The sequence below is a fragment of the Bos taurus genome, chromosome 5, assembly GCF_002263795.3.
Source record: "Bos taurus isolate L1 Dominette 01449 registration number 42190680 breed Hereford chromosome 5, ARS-UCD2.0, whole genome shotgun sequence".
Taxonomy (NCBI): domain Eukaryota; kingdom Metazoa; phylum Chordata; class Mammalia; order Artiodactyla; family Bovidae; genus Bos; species Bos taurus.
The window spans coordinates 115915851-115934344 of NC_037332.1; the positions used below are offsets into that span (position 1 = coordinate 115915851).

At 56.6% G+C, this 18494-nt stretch overlaps 1 protein-coding gene across 2 annotated transcripts in view; it reads left to right on the plus strand.

The window, feature by feature from the left end:
- Positions 1 to 18494, plus strand: part of FBLN1 (fibulin 1) — a 79833-nt gene that overhangs the window by 27515 nt on the left and 33824 nt on the right. For both annotated transcript variants that reach the window (XM_024991686.2, NM_001098029.1), the window contains 10 exon segments: positions 235 to 294; positions 1641 to 1742; positions 2334 to 2471; positions 3822 to 3959; positions 5597 to 5740; positions 6788 to 6916; positions 7416 to 7541; positions 10256 to 10375; positions 11216 to 11347; positions 13324 to 13447. In XM_024991686.2, the coding sequence (XP_024847454.1) occupies positions 235 to 294; positions 1641 to 1742; positions 2334 to 2471; positions 3822 to 3959; positions 5597 to 5740; positions 6788 to 6916; positions 7416 to 7541; positions 10256 to 10375; positions 11216 to 11347; positions 13324 to 13447 (1213 nt within the window).

Consider the following 18494-nt stretch of genomic DNA (forward strand, 5'->3'; position numbering starts at 1 on the left):
TGGTATAATAGATCTTTTAGAGATGTAGCGACATTTTGTTTTGTAAGTGTGATTCTGTTTTTCAAAAGGATGAAATGAACACTGAGCTGTTTATAAGAAGACGTACAGACAGGCATTAGCTGCCTGATATTTACAAGAAGAGAAAACATTTGGAGTGACCTGTGTGCTCATGTGGGTGTGGATCACCGCGTGGACAGCGTGTGCACAAACATGTCTTTGCCTCTTTCCCCTTAGCTAAGGTTTCTGAGATCGAGGAGGAACAAGAGGACCCCTACCTGAATGACCGCTGCCGAGGTGAGCCCTGTGCTTCCCGAGCTGGTGGATAACGAGGCCCAAGGGAGGGTCAAATGCTAATCTCTCTGGGAGCTGACCTCAGGCTCTGCTCGGGTTCACTAGGATTCACCCGACATGTGCCCTTTGGCTGGGAGTCCCGGTCACCTGCACTCCTGGACTCCTTCCCTTCCTCTCCTCCTCGCTGGGACCTGGTGGGCGAGTGAGGGAGAGGGTGGACCTGTAGCGAAGGGCTGCGTTCTTGTGGCTTGTAGCGAAGAAGCTAGCATTCAAAGCCCTTTCATCACGGCCCACAGACTCTGTGGGTGACTCTGGGGGGGTCACCCTAGACAGGGACTGCCAAGGCTGGGGGCCCCTTAAGGGATGGGGGTGAGCGTTACTTCATTTTGTGGCCTGGCGCTCCACCCATACCATCTGTAATATCCATTTGTCTCATAAGAGTGATGCTTTCAAATTTAAAGTCAGTGGGGCCTTACAGTGTTGTTTTCCATAAGATAAGACTTTATTTCTCATGATGGAACATTCCTACGCGTCTGGACTGGCAGGTCTGCTCCCCTAGGACATTTAGTGACTTGCCTTATGGTTGGGCTTTAATTAGGGAGTCAGTTTAATCACAAAATAATGCAGTCTGTTACAATGACACTTGGCACCGAGGCCTTGGGTGGGGGAAGGGAGAACAGAGAGCCCCAAAAAGACCCGTAATCCTCCCTGGGGGGCGTAGGGGGGATCTTCCTGGAGGAGGGGGGCGGATAGTTGGTTTGCAGTGGGCCAGGATGGACTAGCCAGAGAAGTGACATGGGTGGGGGGGTTGCAGCAACTGGAGCAGAGACTTGAAGACCCGCAGCAGCTGGGCCCCGGTGGGCTGTGGGATGGGGGAGGGGCAGGGGACAGGGAGAGGGGAAGAGGCTGGACAAGTGGGCAGGCCGTGCAGGCCCTGGGCAGCAGTCCGGACTTCATTTTGTGGAATCTTTGTCTGGTGGAGGTTTGTCCCCATGAGATTAGTTCTTTGAGCATCTCGCTAGCCACCCTGTGGGAAGCGTGGTTGGAGGGTTGGGTACCAGGGATGCTCAGAGAGCCAGGTGAGTGAGCAGCCGGAACTGAAGCAGTGCCAGTGAAAATGGGGTATTGGGGTCCCGCACGCCCCTCCATCTGTCAGATCAGGGCCAGACCTTGGGGGTCTCTCATGGGAAGGGGGTTGCTGTGAAGACTGCAGTGGGCTCCAGCCTGAGGAGCCTGCCTTTCTGCATCAGTCCACCTTGAGGGCACTTCTGGCCCCATCCAAACAAAGAGAAATCACCAGGAGGTCCCTGGATGCGCCGGGCCTCTGCTCACATTTGCTCTGGTTCCAGGCGGCGGGCCCTGCAAACAGCAATGCCGGGACACGGGGGAGGAAGTTGTCTGCTCCTGCTTTGTGGGGTACCAGCTGCTCCCCGACGGCGTCTCCTGTGAAGGTAAATGTCATCCTGCTCTGAGAGCCTCTGCCTGCGCTTGACACCCGGGCAGGGCCCAGTTCGCACAACTTGGGGCCCTGTTCATAGGTGAACTACGGCCCAGGACCAGCTCTCCAGCACTCCACAGCCACGGCTTTCAGCCAGGAGAGTGTGAACCCCTGGCTGGAAAAGGGGGCGGCGGGCTTGGGGTCTGACTGGGCTCTGAGTCCAGGATCTGCTGAGTGGCATCCCCAGCCTCTCTTGGCCCCTCGTCTGTGAGATGGGGGAGATGGAGGGAGGCGACAGCCCTAATAGGGGGTCTCTAGGGTCACACGACTCCAGTTCAGGGCCTGGAGCTTGCTTAGCAGATGCTCAGAAGGAGCAGTAGATCTGAAATAGATCAGCCGGGGAGAGGAACCATTGCTTTTGCTTTGCTTTGGTGGGGAGCGCCCAGGGCTCCACTCCGGTACAGAGTGTGACTATCACAGGCCTGGGGCCCTTGATGGATGCAGAGCCCTGACCCCACTCTGCCTCCTGGTCCGTTTCTTCTGACGCAGCGTCAGGATCGGGCGTGCTTGCCGGTTACTCCTGCGTTGCCTGTGTCTCTCCTAGATGTCAACGAGTGCATCACGGGCGGCCAGAGCTGCCGGCTCGGGGAAACCTGCGTCAACACAGCGGGCTCCTTCCGCTGCCAGCGCGACAGCAGCTGCGGAACTGGCTATGAGCTCACAGAGGACAATGACTGCAAAGGTACGGCGGGCTCCGGGTCGCAGAGCCGCACCCCGGGAGTAGCTGTGATGTCATGAGAAGGTGGCTTGGGGGGTGCGGGGCTCCATGCTGTGTCCCCCGGTGACTTGCCTGGGGCACCACCTACCCTGTCACTCATGAAGATTTAGCTTCTTGACCGTCATGCTGAGTTAATGACAGTGGAGAGTTTGGGTTTCTGAAAAGGCTCAAAGCACGATCATTTAAAAACAAGACCAGGGCCGTCGCTGGCCTTCCAATGGTTGGGGCTTTGCCTTCCAGTGCAAGAAGGTACGAGTTCCGAACCTGGTCGGAGAGCTCATATCTTACATGCCTTGTGGCCAAACTACCAGAACACATAAAGGGGAAGCAGTGTTGTAACAATTTAAGAATAAAGACTGAAAAACAATTTTAAAATAACAACAAGACTGGAGATGAATTTCAGGTGCTCGCATGTGCTTTCTAGTCCCGTCCCCCCAATTTTTTTGTGTGTGTGTGCACAACAGCTGCTGTCCATCTGATTCCAGGCTCCCTTGAAGTTCAAAGCATATTCCCTTCCGCTGCGTAAAAAGCATGACATTTTTGGCTGCTGGCTTTTCCCCACCAAATCATAGATGTTATTTGGCAGATAAGCCTTTGATGAGGATCTGTTAGAACATACTTTTCTGCTGAGGGTTTCCAACCCTTCGGAACGACAAAACCACTTGTGTAAAAATGTTGGTTGAATTATGAGGGTAACTCAAAAGCAAGTCACACCCTCCTGACGTCCGAGGGCCTTTGGGTGAGCTCGGTGCTCCCCACCCCTGCAGACTCCCTGGGCGGCTTGCACCACGAGAACCCAGGGTCCCTGCCAGCTGAGTATACACTTTTGAACATCTGACAGCCCATGAACTTCAAGGGAAGGGCAGCCAACACGTTCAGTCATGACAATCACCATTGTTAATATTTGGGATATTGCAAGGACTGAAGAATGAACAAGTTTATAAGGACTGTGTTTATTGCCACTAAGATCATCATCGCTTTATAATCTAAAACTTAACATGTGCTTAGCCTGAAATGAAAACCAAACCAAACCAAACCACCTATTGCCAGGAAAATGTCTGGGTTATTTATTATATAACAAAATTTGCATCATAAGAGCCTTGGGGGGATAGTCAGAGTTTTAAGTCTTTAGCAACACGAGCCCCATTTGGCTAAGGCTCTTGTATGTGACCTCTTTATTGGGATGTTTTGGGTTATAGTCTGAGTAATGAGCATTTAAAGAAAAAAAAAAAAGCTTTCTTGTGATTTTAAAGTGTTATAAGATGCTTCTGGCAGGACTCTTGCTAACAATTTCCTTTTTTTATGATGTACCAGATATTGACGAGTGTGAGAGTGGTATTCATAACTGCCTCCCCGATTTTATCTGTCAGAATACTCTGGGATCCTTCCGCTGCAGACCCAAGCTACAGTGCAAGAGTGGCTTTATACAAGATGCTCTAGGCAACTGTATTGGTAAGACACTGCTGCCAGGGCCCACGGGGTCTGCCAGGCAGGGGAACCGTCCGGTCACGGGCCCTGTCTCTAGCAGGCGGGGCACTGCCCAGGGTAGACAAAACGGGTCGGCAAGCTTTTTCTATAAAGGCTGGATAATAAATTGTGCGTTGCAGGCCGTGTGGTCTCTGTCGCAACGCCTCTGCTCTGCAGGTTGCAGCTGGAAAGCAGCCATGGTTATGTGAACAAGTGGGCAGGGCTGTGTCCCAATAAAGCTTTATTTACAAGCACAGGCGACAGGCGGTGTTGGGTCCCAGGGCTCTAATTTAGCAATTTCCGATTCAGACAAAAGAGCTTGAGTTTTGAAATCAGAGACACTCGTGTTGAACGGAAGGTGTGTGTGCGTGCGTCCTAAATCACTTCTGTTGTGTCTGACTCTTTGTGACCCCATGGACCCTGTCAAGCTCCTCTGTCCATGGAATTCTCCAGAATACTGGAGTGGGTTGCCATTTCCTTCTCTAGGAGATCTTCCCAACGCAAGGATCGAACCCGTGTCTCTTAGGTGTCCTGGATTGGCAGGCGGGTTCCTTACCACTAGCGCCACCTGGGAGCCCCAGGGAAGCCCTCAGTAGTTTTAAACACTACCGCCCTGGGACCAGCCCAGGAGACAGGAGGTGGGCCTGCTTTCTCCTGCAGTCGCCACCTGGCCGGATCACTGTATGCTCTTGGCATTTGAGTCCAGGTCTGCCAACTGTCCTTGCCCTCTGCCCCAGCAGAAGATTCTGGGTCCTCCCTTGAGGTCAGACAGACGTCCCCCTGGATGTGAGCTGCAGGTGCCACCAGCCAGAACCCACGCTGCTGGGGCTGCCCTGTCACCCCACTGGAAAGGCTGGCAGCGCCATGACAAGGGACGGGACTTTCCATCTTGTGTCTGTCTCACGCCCTCGCAGATAAATCTGCGTTGATCTTTGATTTGGCATGGTGGTTTGGACTGAAATCCCTGCCCCCTTTTATTGCTATCCCAGGATGTTTACAGACAAACAGCAGCAGCCCCTTAGGATGGGGGTGATTTTATCTGCAGCCAACCCCAGTCTTTGTTCCTGAAACAAATTTGCCCCCTTTTCACGGGAGGTGTCTGCGTGGTGGGGGCCTCAGCTTGGCTGCACTGGCCCCTCTCCAGCCCCCTGCCCACGGAGCTGTCATCACTCAAAGAAGGGGGCCGGGGAGCAGGAGGCTAACCGCTCTCCCTGGGCCAAGATGGGGAGGGGCTTGCCCAGACTTTCAGGGGGCTTGCAGGGGGCTCCGCGGAGGAGGGCTTCTGTCGGGGCTGGAAACCCTGACTCATGGCAAAATCAGCCCAGTTCACTGTGTGGGACTTGCAGGCAGGTGGCCTTGGCTTTGGTGCAGTGGAAGATGGAGGTGTTGAGGGTTTAGGGGCAGGGAGATGGACCCGAGAGGGGGTGCTTAAGGTGGGGTGTGCTGCTGTGACCTGGGACCCAGTGGGGAGGCTGCGGTGCGGTCCAGGCTGAGCACATCATCTTAACTCCGTCTGTGGTTTCATAAAGAGGAGGGAGATGGGACTTTTTTGGAGATCTGGGTGCTGGGTTTGGGAAAGCCCTACAGGATTAACCCTGCCATCTCTATCTTTCCCCCCGTAGATATCAATGAGTGTTTGAGTATCAGTGCCCCATGCCCTGTTGGGCAGACGTGCATCAACACAGAGGGCTCCTACACGTGCCAGAAGAACGTGCCCAACTGTGGCCGTGGCTACCATCTCAACGAGGAGGGAACCCGCTGCGTTGGTTGGTATTAAAAACGAAAGCTCGTTTGAAATGGACTTTTCTGTCTGCTCCAGCACAACCCTCCCTTCTCTGGAAGGAGAGAGCAGATCCCCAAAGGAAGGGGTGTGCACCTGTCCGTCTATCCCATGGCTGATCGCCAAGCCTAGGCCTTTACTGGCTATTGCCTGGACGGTTGCAGTAGAATGCCAGCCCACCTGCTGCCTTCATCTTTGCCCCTTCAAGTCTGTCCCATTCATTCTGAGATGAAAGCTCTCTTGCCCTTTCCTGCTCAGAGCTCCCTATGGTGATGGTTCCTCACTGGGGCAGACAGATGACTGATGCTCCAGCTTGCAATTTGTGTGTGTACGAGGGTACTCAGTCACTTCAGTCATGTCTGACTCTTTGCGACGCTATGGACTGTAGCCCGCCAGGCTCCTCTGTCCATGGGATTCTCCAGGCAAGAATACTGGAGTGGGTTGCCATGCTCTCCTCCAGGGAGAGCACCCAGGGAGCGAACCTGCATCTCCTGCTTTACAGGCGGATTCTTTACCATCTGAGCCACCAGGGAAGCCCCACTTACAATTCGGTCCTCCTGAATTGACCCCAACCTCACAAACTTTATAATCCAGATGGAACAGGTCTTGCTGCTCCCCAACAAGCCCTGCCCGTCTCTGTCTGTGTGACTTCTGCTCTTACACTGCTCCCTTTGCCACCTGCTCCTACCTTCCTGTGGGTTCAGGCAAAGGCATATTGCGCCCATCCTGCCCAGATCCCTGCCACACAGAGGAGTCTCCTCCTTCCTCAGCATCTCCCCAATCCCTGGGCACTTCCTGCCTTACTTAACTGGGGCCACTGCTGGCTCGCAGTAGCAGGAATCCCCTGAGGGTAGAGGCTACGTCGGGTCAGCTGTCTCTCCAGCGCATAGGACATAATCCGGGAAATCACATTGAAGCATTAGACGGTGCCACGTTGTCAGTTACGTTTTTGTGGGCTCCTTCCTTGCCTTCCGTTCTGATCACACCCCCTCCCCCACTAAAGGGTTTTCAATGTGTCTTTCTTTTCTGCAAGATGTGGACGAGTGCTCTCCCCCCTCTGAGCCCTGTGGGCCGGGGCACCTGTGTGTGAACTCCCCTGGAAGTTTCCGCTGTGAGTGCAAAGCCGGGTACTACTTCGACGGCATCAGCAGGACATGTGTGGGTATGTGTGTGTATCCCTGAGGAGGCGGCTGGCCAGGTGACATGAAGGAGAACCAGCCTGGGGTGCACCTGTAGTGACCGCGTGGTCTGCTCCTGACCTCTGACAGCCCTGAGTTCAGACAGTGTTGGAGAAGGGACCTGGATCGGGAGACCCACATTCTAGGTCCAGTCATGCAGCTCCTGGGGGGTGCTCCCCACCTGTAGAGCAGGTGCTCTGCTAGCCCCGAGACTCCAGCCCCCTGGACAGATGCCCCAGAGTCTTTGTGATTTCCCAGAGAGGCACTGTCCTGGAAGGAGCACGAGGCTTCCCCAGTGGGCAGAGAGGCAGGGTGGTCCCAGCGCCCCTGCTGACTTGCCGTGCATTTGGGACTGGTCACTGTACCTTTCCCCGGGAGAGGAGGGCGGAGGAGGTTGGGGACAGAGGTCGTGAGCTGCCAGGGAGGACAGGCAGCCCCGTCCAGGGAGAACTCTGCCTGAGCCGCCCGCCCCCTCCGTTTCAGACATCAACGAGTGCCGGCGGTACCCAGGGCGCCTGTGCGGCCACAAGTGCGAGAACACGCCCGGCTCCTACTACTGCAGCTGCACCCTGGGCTTCCGGCTCTCCTCCGACGGCCGCTCCTGTGAAGGTGAGGGCCGGCCGTGGGCAGGGATCAGGGCCGCTGGGCCTGCATCCACTCCCTTCCCCGAGCTGCCCGCTTCCCCGCCGCTGCCCCGGCAGGCCTGCTTGGGAACGACTCACTCGTGCCCCAACACGTATCAGATGACGTGTCAGCAGGGGCGATGCCTCTAAAAACGTGCTTGTCAGAGATGACGGCCCTCCCGGTTTCCCCTGGGTCTGGCGGGTGCAGATAACGCCTGTGCGCACGTGAGGCTGGACGAGTGGGATGTGGCTGAGAGTGCAGAATCTGAGGGCTTCTGACCCACCGCCGTCCTCACGTGACCCTGGGGGCTGGCTGAGCCTCACCAGCCTCAGTGTCCTCACGGGGGAAATGAGGTTGTTTATGCCAAAGAAGGGGGCTTCCCTGGCGGTTTGGTGGTAAAGAATCTGCCTGCCAATTCAGGAGATGTGGGTTCGATTCCTGGGTCAGGAAGATCCCCTGGAGAAGGGTATGGCTACCCACCCCAGTATTCTTGCCTGGAGAATCCCATGGACAGAGGAGCCTGGCGGGCTACCGTCCATGGGGACACAAGAGTCATGCCTGTCTTAGCCACTAAACAACAGCAATGCCAGAGGGAAGCAAAAGCTGGATACTTGTTTAAAGTGGTAAGACAGATTTTATTTACACACCTGCAATAGAGGAAAGAGAGTTTGGCATAAACTGGTCTCAACTCCACCAGGACAAAAAGTGCAAGCTTTCTATATGCTGAGGCCTGCTAAGGAGTAGCACTGAAGGATGGTGAGGTCAGGGGTCAGCGCAATTAGGCCAGCTGTGTCTGCTCCCTGGCTCTGACCCTCCTGCAGAGTGTGGGAGTTGGTGGGGGGGGCTCCCACTTCTTGACTGCATTTCAAAGGCTTGGTTCCCATGTCCTTAGAAGGACACTCCTGGATTGCAGAAGACACATCTCAAAGGGACAGAGGAAGGATTTAACAGCTGCAGGTTTTCTGAAGTAAATGCTTCTAAGAAAAAGGGAGGTCAGGGACTGCAGTCCGGCGTTGGCTGGAACACACAGGAAATTCTTTAGCAGCGTAGAGATTTCCCAGGCAGGCATTTCAAGGGTCATGGTCTTGGGCTTATGCTGATATTTGGTCAGGTCTCTGGTGGGATTCGACCAAGTCAAATTGGTGCCAAGAATAACACTGCCTCCCTCTGACGGGATGGACTAAGATGAGGTGAGAGCCCAGGGCCTGGCGCGTAGTAGGTGCTCCGTGGGTGTCACATCTTTACGGGAATTAGGTGAGCAGGTCAGCAGAGATCGAGGGCTTCTGACCACTCTCGGCAGTCCCTCACAAGCTCCCTTCCTTGCAGTACAGTGCCCAGGGGTGACCTGTAGAGCCAGCCTCCAGACACGGCAGGTCTTATAATTCTGGATTAAGATGGATGATCACAGATATGCCAGGACACACCCCGGTGTGTAATTCTCACCCTGAAGGATGGACAGTGTGAGGGGCTCCTGGGTCCCAGGCTTCCCCTGAGGTTCTGGGACTCGTCCCCAGGAACCAGACCCAACACACACATGTAATGTCAAGGAACAAGATTCATGCCTGGGGCGGGGGTTGGGGGGAGGGTCCCTCGGGCCTGGGTTCAGATCCCAGCTCTGTCACGGTTATGGTCTTGAGAGTCATCAGCATTTCTGGGCCCCAGGGTCCTCATCTGCAAAACAGGGCTAGTGAGACCCACCTAATAGCACTAGTAGGGGTCATGAGGATGAAATACGATGGAGCCTGTCCAGCGTTTCACAGTGCCCCATGTGAGAGGCCACGCTTGTGACATGGAGACTGCTGGCATCATTGGTATTATCATTTGTGGCTTGTGCTGTCCGTGGTGACTCCTTAATGACCGAATAGTAGATACTCATACCTGTTAGTGGATGATTTTGCCCAAAACCAGGGCCCGGCCAGCTTTGCTGCGTCATTCCGCCGAGCAGTTATAAAGCACCCCCTGCTCCAGGCGTGCAGCAAGAACATGGTTCCTGCCTTCAGGAAGTGTCTCTGGGATGTGATGAGACACCACACGGGGCAGAGGGGACCAAGCGCACAGGGGTCAAGTGACAGCCAGGCCAGGCGTGGCGGTGCTGCAGGGGTGAGAGGGGCTGAGGCACTAAAGGACATTCTCCCCTGCTCACCCCTCCTGCCCTGCTAAGAATTAGCAGTAAACAAAAATGAGAAGGGACTTCTGGGCCAGAGATTGGCAAAGTTGTTTTTTTTTTTTTTTTCCTAAAAGCCACACAGTAAATATTTTAGGCTTTGCCAGCCACGTCTTGATTGTGCCTCCTTAACTCTGCCATTATAGTGCACAGGCAGCCGTGGACTATGAGCGTGGCTGTGTGCCAATAAAACTTTATTTGCAAACACAAGTGGTGGGCCGGAAGTTTGCTGATCCCAGTTCTAGGCAAAGAGAACAGAGCAAGAGCCCCAGGGTTGGTGTGGCTTGAAGCAGGCAGTGGCAGGAGTGGGGAGATGCCAGATCCCCCAGCCTTGAGGGGCTGGAGTGGGAGCCTCTCTCCCTTAGGGAAACCTCGAGCAGGTCCCTGGCCGTACATGTGGTAGCCTCTGCCTCTGTGTGTGTGTTAACTCGAGGGAGGTCATGGCCCACGGACGTGGGAGAGAGGTCATGACCCACTCGACTAGGGACCAGGGACTCAGCTCTGAGCGGTAGCCTCGGGACCTTGTCTCTTTCAGACGTGAACGAGTGTAACAGCAACCCCTGCAGCCAGGAGTGTGCCAACGTCTACGGCTCCTACCAGTGTTACTGCCGGCGAGGCTACCAGCTCAGCGACGTGGACGGGGTCACCTGCGAAGGTGAGCGGGGAGAGGCCGCCTCTCTCCTGTCCCCCACTCCCCGCTCCTCCTGGCTGGCGAGTGGCCTGGGTTTCTTCCCTCTGAGATGTGTTTGGATGGACTTTGCCCATTATTGAGAGTGAGGTTTGTAAAGGAGGAAACCCACTCCCAGATTTTCTTTAGTGACATAAAGTGGAACAGAGGTGATGGCCATGGGTGCCGCCCGGACCTCGAGCAGGGCGGGGGTGGGGGAGGCGGGGCCGAGGAGTCACACTCCTGGCTCGACCCTCTGCCTCTGGCCTTTCAGAAGCCCCTCACCGGGCCTGGGCCACCCTCCTCTGTAACATCCGGGTTCATCCTGCACTTACCCGGTGGTCGGAGGATGAAACCAAATGATGATTCAAGTGCACTTCATACATGCCTGGCACAATGTTGGTGCTCAGAAGGCAACTGTTTGTAAGGTTATACCTATTTTTATTATATAAAGTGTGTCTGTTATTGGCACGTTTATAATCATCGGCATCAGGATGGAGCCGGCAGGGTACCTCTGTGTGTGCCATTACGAAGCCCTTGGCTCTGCTTTGTTCCCCAGTCTCCCTCTCCCCACCCTGCAAACTTCACACAAGAACTTGCTCTGTGGCCCCAGGCTAGGCCTTTTCCCTCTCTGGGACTCAGCGAGCCCTTCTGGCGGGATGGCCTCGGAGGCCGCCTCGGAGGCCGCCCCGGCCCTGGCACTTTGAGACCCCGCTGTGTCCTGCTCGCCCTCGGGGCTGACTTCCAGGTCACAGATCAGCCCACTGGGGGCTGTAGCCCAGCCGGGAGGGGTCCGCACGGTGCTGAGGGTGGGCTTTGCCGTCACAGACATCGACGAGTGCGCCCTGCCCACGGGGGGCCACATCTGCTCCTACCGCTGCATCAACATCCCTGGGAGCTTCCAGTGCAGCTGCCCCCCGACCGGCTACCGGCTGGCCCCCAACGGTCGCAACTGCCAAGGTGAGCAGGGCGGGTCCCGGGGTCTCCCAGGCCGTCCCGCGGCTCTGCAGGGCGGGGGGGACTGAGGCTCCGCAGCCACAGCACAGGTGGGGTGCGTTTGGTGGGGACGACTGTATCTGGGTGTGTCCTCGCCCCACGGGCACCCTGGTCTCCCACGCTCGGGCACGCTTATCCACCGGGGGTTCTGAGTCCTCCTGTTCTGCCCCGGGCAGCCCCCGGGGGGCCAGAAGTGGGGCTGACAGCCTTTAAAAGGAAGACGTCCAGCATCAAGGAAGCAGGCCTTCAGTACCCAGAAGACCCCACAGCTTAGCACTGCTGTTTAGTCTCTCATTCAGTCACTCGACATACCCAGGCCCTGCCAGGTGTTAAGGGCAAAGCAGTGAGCCAGTGGTGCAGGCCTCTGTCCCCGGGTGCTGGTCTCCACTTGGCAGGGGGATGGACCTGGTCAGGGTGTGTCCCCACCCTGAGCTCTCTGTATCGAAGGCCTTTATGGCCAGGGTTCCTGCGGGGCCCAGGGATCAGCTAAATGAAAGGTGAGTGGCCTGCATCCTATCCTCGGCTCCCAGTTCTAAGAACACTCCAGGGGTCACTGCGTCACTGTCTCTTGGGTTACTGAAAGGGGAGCTGAGGAGATATTTGTGAATGAGCAACCCCGGAACGGGCGTGCTGGCCTTACCCTCGGCAATGGCTGCAGTAGCTGGATCAGAGGCTGGGACTGTCCAGCCCCTGCAGCGAGCCTCCTACAGGGCTTGGAGGCTCTGGGGGCCGGGGTTCTGCAGATGTCCTTTCTGGTCATGAAGGGGGTTTGCACACTGTGATCAAAGGCGGCAGGAGCTGCGGCGTTTCCTGGGAGGGACTGCTCGGCTGTCCAGAGCTCCAGATGGAAGTCGCTCTGTTTTCACATTTCTGAAGGAGCAGATGACCTGGCCAGGCGCCCTCACCGCAGCCTGGGGTCCTGCCAGACACAGCGAAAACACATTCCTGAGCCTCTCTCGGGCTTTGAGACTGGGGACCGCTGTTTTTGCTACCAATGGTCAGGATTTGGCACCTCTTCACAGATGCCTCAGGGCTTCCCAGGTGGCGCTAGTGGTAAAGAACCTGTCTGCCAGTGCAAGAGATAAAAGAGACGTGGGTTTGATCCCTGGGGTGGGAAGACCCCCTGGAGGAGGGCATGGCAACCCACTCCAGTATTCTTGCCTGCACAATCCCCATGGACAAAGGAGCTTGGAGGGCTACAGTCCATGGGGTCACAGAGAGTCAGACCCGACTGAAACGACTTAGCACGCACCCATGCAACCTCTGGCATGGTGGCGCCCCCTGAACTCACCGTTTGGCTGCTCCAGACAGCTGTGGGGTGGGGGACGACTCCCCATGTCCAGGTGACCTCCTGATGTGCCCCAGGCCTGGTTCTGGTCCAACCCAGACAGTCACTGACTTTGGAAACTGGGCACAGCGTAGACTCCCTTTCTGCCTCAGTTTCCTCATCTGTAACGTGGGGCTGGTGGCTTCTGCCCATTCCCTCCTCAGACGTTAGAAGTGGCACGCGAGGTAAGACTGATGCACCTCGAGAGCCTTGGAGAGGTGCTGGCTGCCTGGGTTCAAAGCTCAGCTCCCCCACTTACCACATGTGTGGCCTTAAACCAGTCACTTAAGCCCACGAGCTCCTCCTAAAATGAGGGTAATAACCAGTACATGCCTCATTTAATTATAATGAGAAGTGTTTCCTGCCAAACACTTCAAGGGCCATCATTTAGAGGTTGCTGTTGTTATTATGCTCACTCCAGGGATCATGAATAGTAGGTAAATTAGATATAAGTCTCCTATAAACAAAAGGGCTGGCACAGGGCTGTGCTCCGGAGAGCAGCCAACGGAGGGCAAGGATGGCCCGATCCCCCAGACTCTGGGCACCCCCATCTGGGCCGGGGATGGTGTGGGGGGCCTCAGCCTTCACCATGCCGCCTTGGGGTCTCCTGCAGACATCGATGAGTGTGTGACCGGCATCCACAACTGCTCCATCAACGAGACCTGCTTCAACATCCAGGGCAGCTTCCGCTGCCTGGCCTTCGAGTGTCCCGAGAACTACCGCCGCTCCACAGACGCGTAAGTCCCTCGGGCCCCGCGGTCGTCTGTCTGTGTCAGCCTTCCTGGGGGCTGGGCTCCCGGCCTGCACGAGTCGGAAGTGGGTATTCATGAGCTGTGTCCTCCAACGTGGGTCTTGGGAAACTCAAGGATCCCCGGTTCTCAGGCGCCTAAGTGCCAGCGAGACTGGTCGCAGAAAGCGAAGGAAATTGGCCTCAAACGGGCTGAAGGTCGGCGGGCCTCCTCACTAACCTGCCTGCACATGGAGCCAGGCAGAAACCTGGCCTCTGCTCCCTGGGGTAGAGCCTTGGTCAAGGGACAGCTCTTTGGACCTCAGTGTCCACCTCTGTGGGTTACAGGAGGCAGAGCGTGCCGACTCAGATGGAGATAGCAATGACTCCGGGTGGGCCTCACCTGAAAACCACATTCTGTTCCGCCCAGCGATGGTGTGGGAACAGCTCAGAAGGTTCTGGGTTCTCAGCTTGAAGCTGTGTGTCCATGTGTCACTGTAAGCTCGCTGACTCTCAGGCTACCCGATGTTTGCTGGGGTGTCTAGAAACCCCGTTCCTCAGGGAGCAGTGAGGACCCTCTGGTCTCGCCATACACGATCCCAGCTCTTGTTTTGTTGGGTGGGTCTCCTTTCTTGCCCCCAGAGATCGTTTCAGGGAAAGCTCCTCAGTGGGAGCCCATCTTAGGAGCGTGGACGCGGGATCCCTTCCCTCCTGCCCTGGGCAGTGCCAGCACCCAGCCATGCTGCCTGCCCTGGGCAGTGCCAGCACCCAGCCTCGCTGCCTGGGAGACCCGGCCTCTTGACCTTGACCCTGCTCCTCCCGCCAAGGGTCGGGGCCATCTGGAGCAAAGGTCCCAGGCTCCGGCGTGTACTTGTTCTGGCCAAAAGCTAGAGCAGGAGATGCTCAGATGGCCCCAGTGTTCTTCACAGCATCGGGGATGTTTATCCTCTGGCCTCGCCCACCCCCCACCCTCTCTGTTTCCCTGGCAGGCATTCTTGTGGGTAGGGAAAAGCCACCCCAGGGCTGGGTTTGCCAGCACTCAGCATTCCGAGAGCCGGGGGCTTATACAACAGCTTACAGGCAGTGCGAGTGCTCCTGAGCTGGGAAGAACGATCGTGTCCTTGATTTGAGGCTGAGCTGCTCCTGTCTGTCTGTCCATGCTCCCTCACTCCCTCCGAGGCCCTTGTCTGTGTCTGGGTTAGAGGATTCTGGAAGATGGGCTGGTTGCTGTTGACCTCAGACTCAGGTGCGGTCATGAAGGCAAACGGGGAGGAGGAGGCTGCCCTGCGCGGGGTCTTCACGCCTCCGACGCAGGGGGTGGGCAGGCTGGCATCGTGTGCCGAGACTGGCTGCGGTTGGCTCCCCTCCCCGGTCCTTACACTGATGGGTGCTGCGGCTGGGGAAGGGCCTTTACTTGTTCGGGGAGTGTTCACCGTGAACCTACTGTGTGCAGGCACCTGGGCAGACAGTGGGCCCGCAAAGGCCCCTGGGCCCTGCTCTGAGCCCAGGAGGAGCCCATGCGAAAGCAGCCGTGGGCAGAGTGCAGGAGTGCTCTCATCAAGGAGGGCTCTCCGCTGGCAGGAGTGGGGGGCACAGAAGGCAGGGGTACCTAGAGTTGGTGATGCCGGAATGAATCGGAGAGGAGTCAGGCAGAGAGGGAGGGAGTGGAGGGTGGGATGGGCATGGGGTGTAGACCTGCGTTAAAGGGCAACAGAGGAGTTCCGGCCAGGAAATAGGGTGCCCAGCAAGGAACCACGCCTGCTGACTGAGGCATTGATGCTCCAGGGCGTGGTCTGTCCCCATCCTTTGGGTTCATCGCCCTGCCTCCTGGGGGATGATAAAGAGGGAGCACCGTCATTGTCTGTCTGTATTAAGCGCAGGAAGTAGGCTCCGTCCACGGTCAAGGTTGGGGAGGGGTTGGGGCTCCAAGCAGCCCCTCCAGGGAAGACTGTGGCCCCATTGAGCACATGCTGCTCGCGAGCGCCACCAAGCAGCTGGAGCAGAGGCTGGGAGGCGGGTGGGGCTGGAAAGTTGTGTCCCCTGCCCTGAGGGTGCGATGGGCTGTGCTCCCTTCACTGTTCTCAAGCCTCATGGAGATGCTATGGCATTCTGGAGCTATCTGGCTTTGGTGTCAGCCTCGCTTAGGTTTGCCTCCCAAATTCAGTCCATTCCAGGTCCCCTTTATAGTCAGCAGGTCCCGTGAACTTCTTGCTGAAAAGGGAGCAGTGGTGTCACCCTCTGGGTTCCTGTTGGGTGACTGTGATTATGGGAGCAGAGCCGCTTCCATATGGCTCGCTCTGGGTTCAGCCTGGGGGGCTGCGGGTAAGGTTCCCCCAGGCACATTTTACTGCCAGTATTTATGGATGGAAGGAAGGCGGACGGTGGCCCTGGTGTCCGGTTGAGGACAAAGCCTGGGAGGCTGCCTGGAGGAGGAAGGAACCAGGCCTGGGACTCCCATCCTGCCTTCCAGGCCTGGCTCTCCTATTCCTTGGTCCCGTGATCTGGGGTCTTGGTCACCCTGGGGCCCATTTTCCCCTGTAACACGTGCTGACAATACCTGCTTGTCAGCGCCTTGAGGATTAATGGTAACGCTCCGGGTGCCCGGCCCAGGGGGATGATAAAGAGGGAGCACCATCACTGTCTGTATTAGGCGCAGAGTGGTGGTAAGGAAGATGGCCACAAGCCACCCCGTTCTCCTCCTCAGAATCCAGACGTTCCTCAGAGCGACTGCAGCTGTGGCTCCATGGCTGACTGTGTGCCTGTGGGCTGACTGTGACCGGCCAGGTCTAGGGTCGCTCAGTCCTCAGACAGGAAGACGAAACTCGGCTCCTGAAGGGCTGTTGAGGAATCGTGGGCCAGCCAGGAGCCCAGCGCTGGGCGCAGGAAGTGGGGGCCGGGCCTGGAATCCTCGGTTGACAGGCCTTGGGGGGTGGGGGTCTCGTTTTGGTTGCCTTGTCACGTATGGGGGGGCTGTTTCTCTGGGACCACAGGAGCCCTGATAGCTTAGGGCCACTGACACGTCGTGTAGATGTGGGCAGGACGCAGGCCAGAGCGCCAGGTGAGGCGGAGCTGAGCCTCTCAGCCCTGCGGACTCCTCAGACTGGAGCTTTCTGTTTCACGGCCCTTTTCCTTTTCTGCAAAAACTCTCTTAAGAATTTATCTGAGCTTCAGAAAGCGATTTGTACAAGTTAAAAGTGCTGTATTAGAAAGGACCAGGGAAACAGCACTTCTGTGGTTTAACATTCAGGGATGTTGACCGGCAAGATTTGAGTCTCTCTCTCTGTTGCTGGGCCTCAGCCTTCTCTCTGTCTCTCCACAAACAGCCTCCTTCTGGCCAGTTTCCCTGGTGGCCGAAGGGCGGTAACTGGAGCATGACCCAGCAGGCCGGGCCACAAACCACAGGTCTGGGCCCCAAGGACTGACCAGGCTGTTAAGATCCTGACCACGCAGTTCCCTCCTCCCCACAGCAGGGATATTCAGTGTCCCTGAGCCTGGGGTGGGACCGAAAACATCCTCTCTACCCCCTCGGTGGGGCAGACCCCGAGACCCGGGCTCTCAGAAGCCAGGGCCAGAGGGAGGCTGGCGGCCTTAGTTGGCACAGCTCCTGGCCCCAGGGTGTAACCCTGGTGGACGGAGTGGGTGGAACCCTGCCCTGGCTAGTTCCTGGAGCTTGTGTCCAGAACGACAGGAACTGCTGGTGGGGATGGCTGCGAGCTTCAGGCGGCCACAGCAGCCATACCTCCCGGGAGAAGGTGCTGGCCTTGAGGACCTTTCTTCTCTGGCGTGTGGTGACTTCCAATAATTGCATTTTCGTGGAACTTGGGGTGTCCTGAGCAAAGTCATTGAACCGAAAACTTGGGGCATGTTGTGCTCTCACACGGGTCGAGATGGAAACAGAAGTGGGTGGTTCCCAGGTTCTGGGCCTCCTCTGCTCTGTAATAGAGGCGGTGGCGGCAGCCCCTCCTCCATCCAGACACACCCGCTAACAAAGACTTCAGTGCCACCCCCCACCCCCCCACCCCCCCCCAGCCATCTGACAGGCAGTTTGCCAGAGGCAGTAAGTTACACTTTCTGGGATGTTTGTAGTAAGTATGGGGTAGAGCAGAGTGGAATCATTGAAGTTGCAACTGACCAGGAAAATCAGGGCCGAATTTACTTGTGCGCATGTATTAATATAAAGCATGTAGTGAGTGTCAAGCTGATGCTGGGTACTGGAGATGAAGCCAAAGAGCCATGGGAATGGAATGGTCTGGAAGGAGCTGGGCCCAGAAATGCCCAGAGGGAGGAAGGGCTTGGGTGCTCTGTGGGGTTGGGGGTGTGGAGACCATCGGGGAGGAAGCAGTGTTCTGCTCTCTGGTGTGATGTCTGTGGGGGCGATACCAGAACTTCACACACACTTCACGTTCCCTGCCTTCCACACATGCCGTGTTAATCATTTGGCGAATGAAAACCCTGGGAGACGTGGGAAAATTTAATACATGTGATGGAGACTCTAGCACCACCTGCTGGCCAGACCCACCAGACCCTGAAGTGGGGGTGTGTGTGTGTGTGTGTGTGTGTACATACAGCCTTTGAAGTGTGGTGGAGACTCTAGCACCACCTGCTGGCCAGATCCACCAGACCCTTCCTGAAGCAGGGGTGTGTGTGTGTGTGTGTGTGTGTGTTTGTGAACACATAGCCTTTGAAGTGAGGGCTTCCCAGAGCAGCTGTGTGTGTGTGTGTGTGTACACATAGCCTTTGAAGTGAGGGCTTCCCAGATAGCTCAGTGATAAAGAATCCAGCTGCCAGCGCAGGAAACACAAGAGATATGGGTTCAATCCTTGAGTCAGGAAGATCTACTAGTGTAGGAAATCGCAACCGGCTCCCGTATCCTTGTCTGGGAAATCCCATGGACAGAGGAGCCTGGCGGGCTCCAGTCCATGGGGTCACAAAGAGTCGGGCATGACTGAGCGACTGAGCCAGTACAGGCCAATACAGGCCAACTTTGCCTGCCATTTAGTAGACTGGAGACATGGACAAGTTACATGTCCTCACTGAGCTTTGGTCTTCCTGTTAGT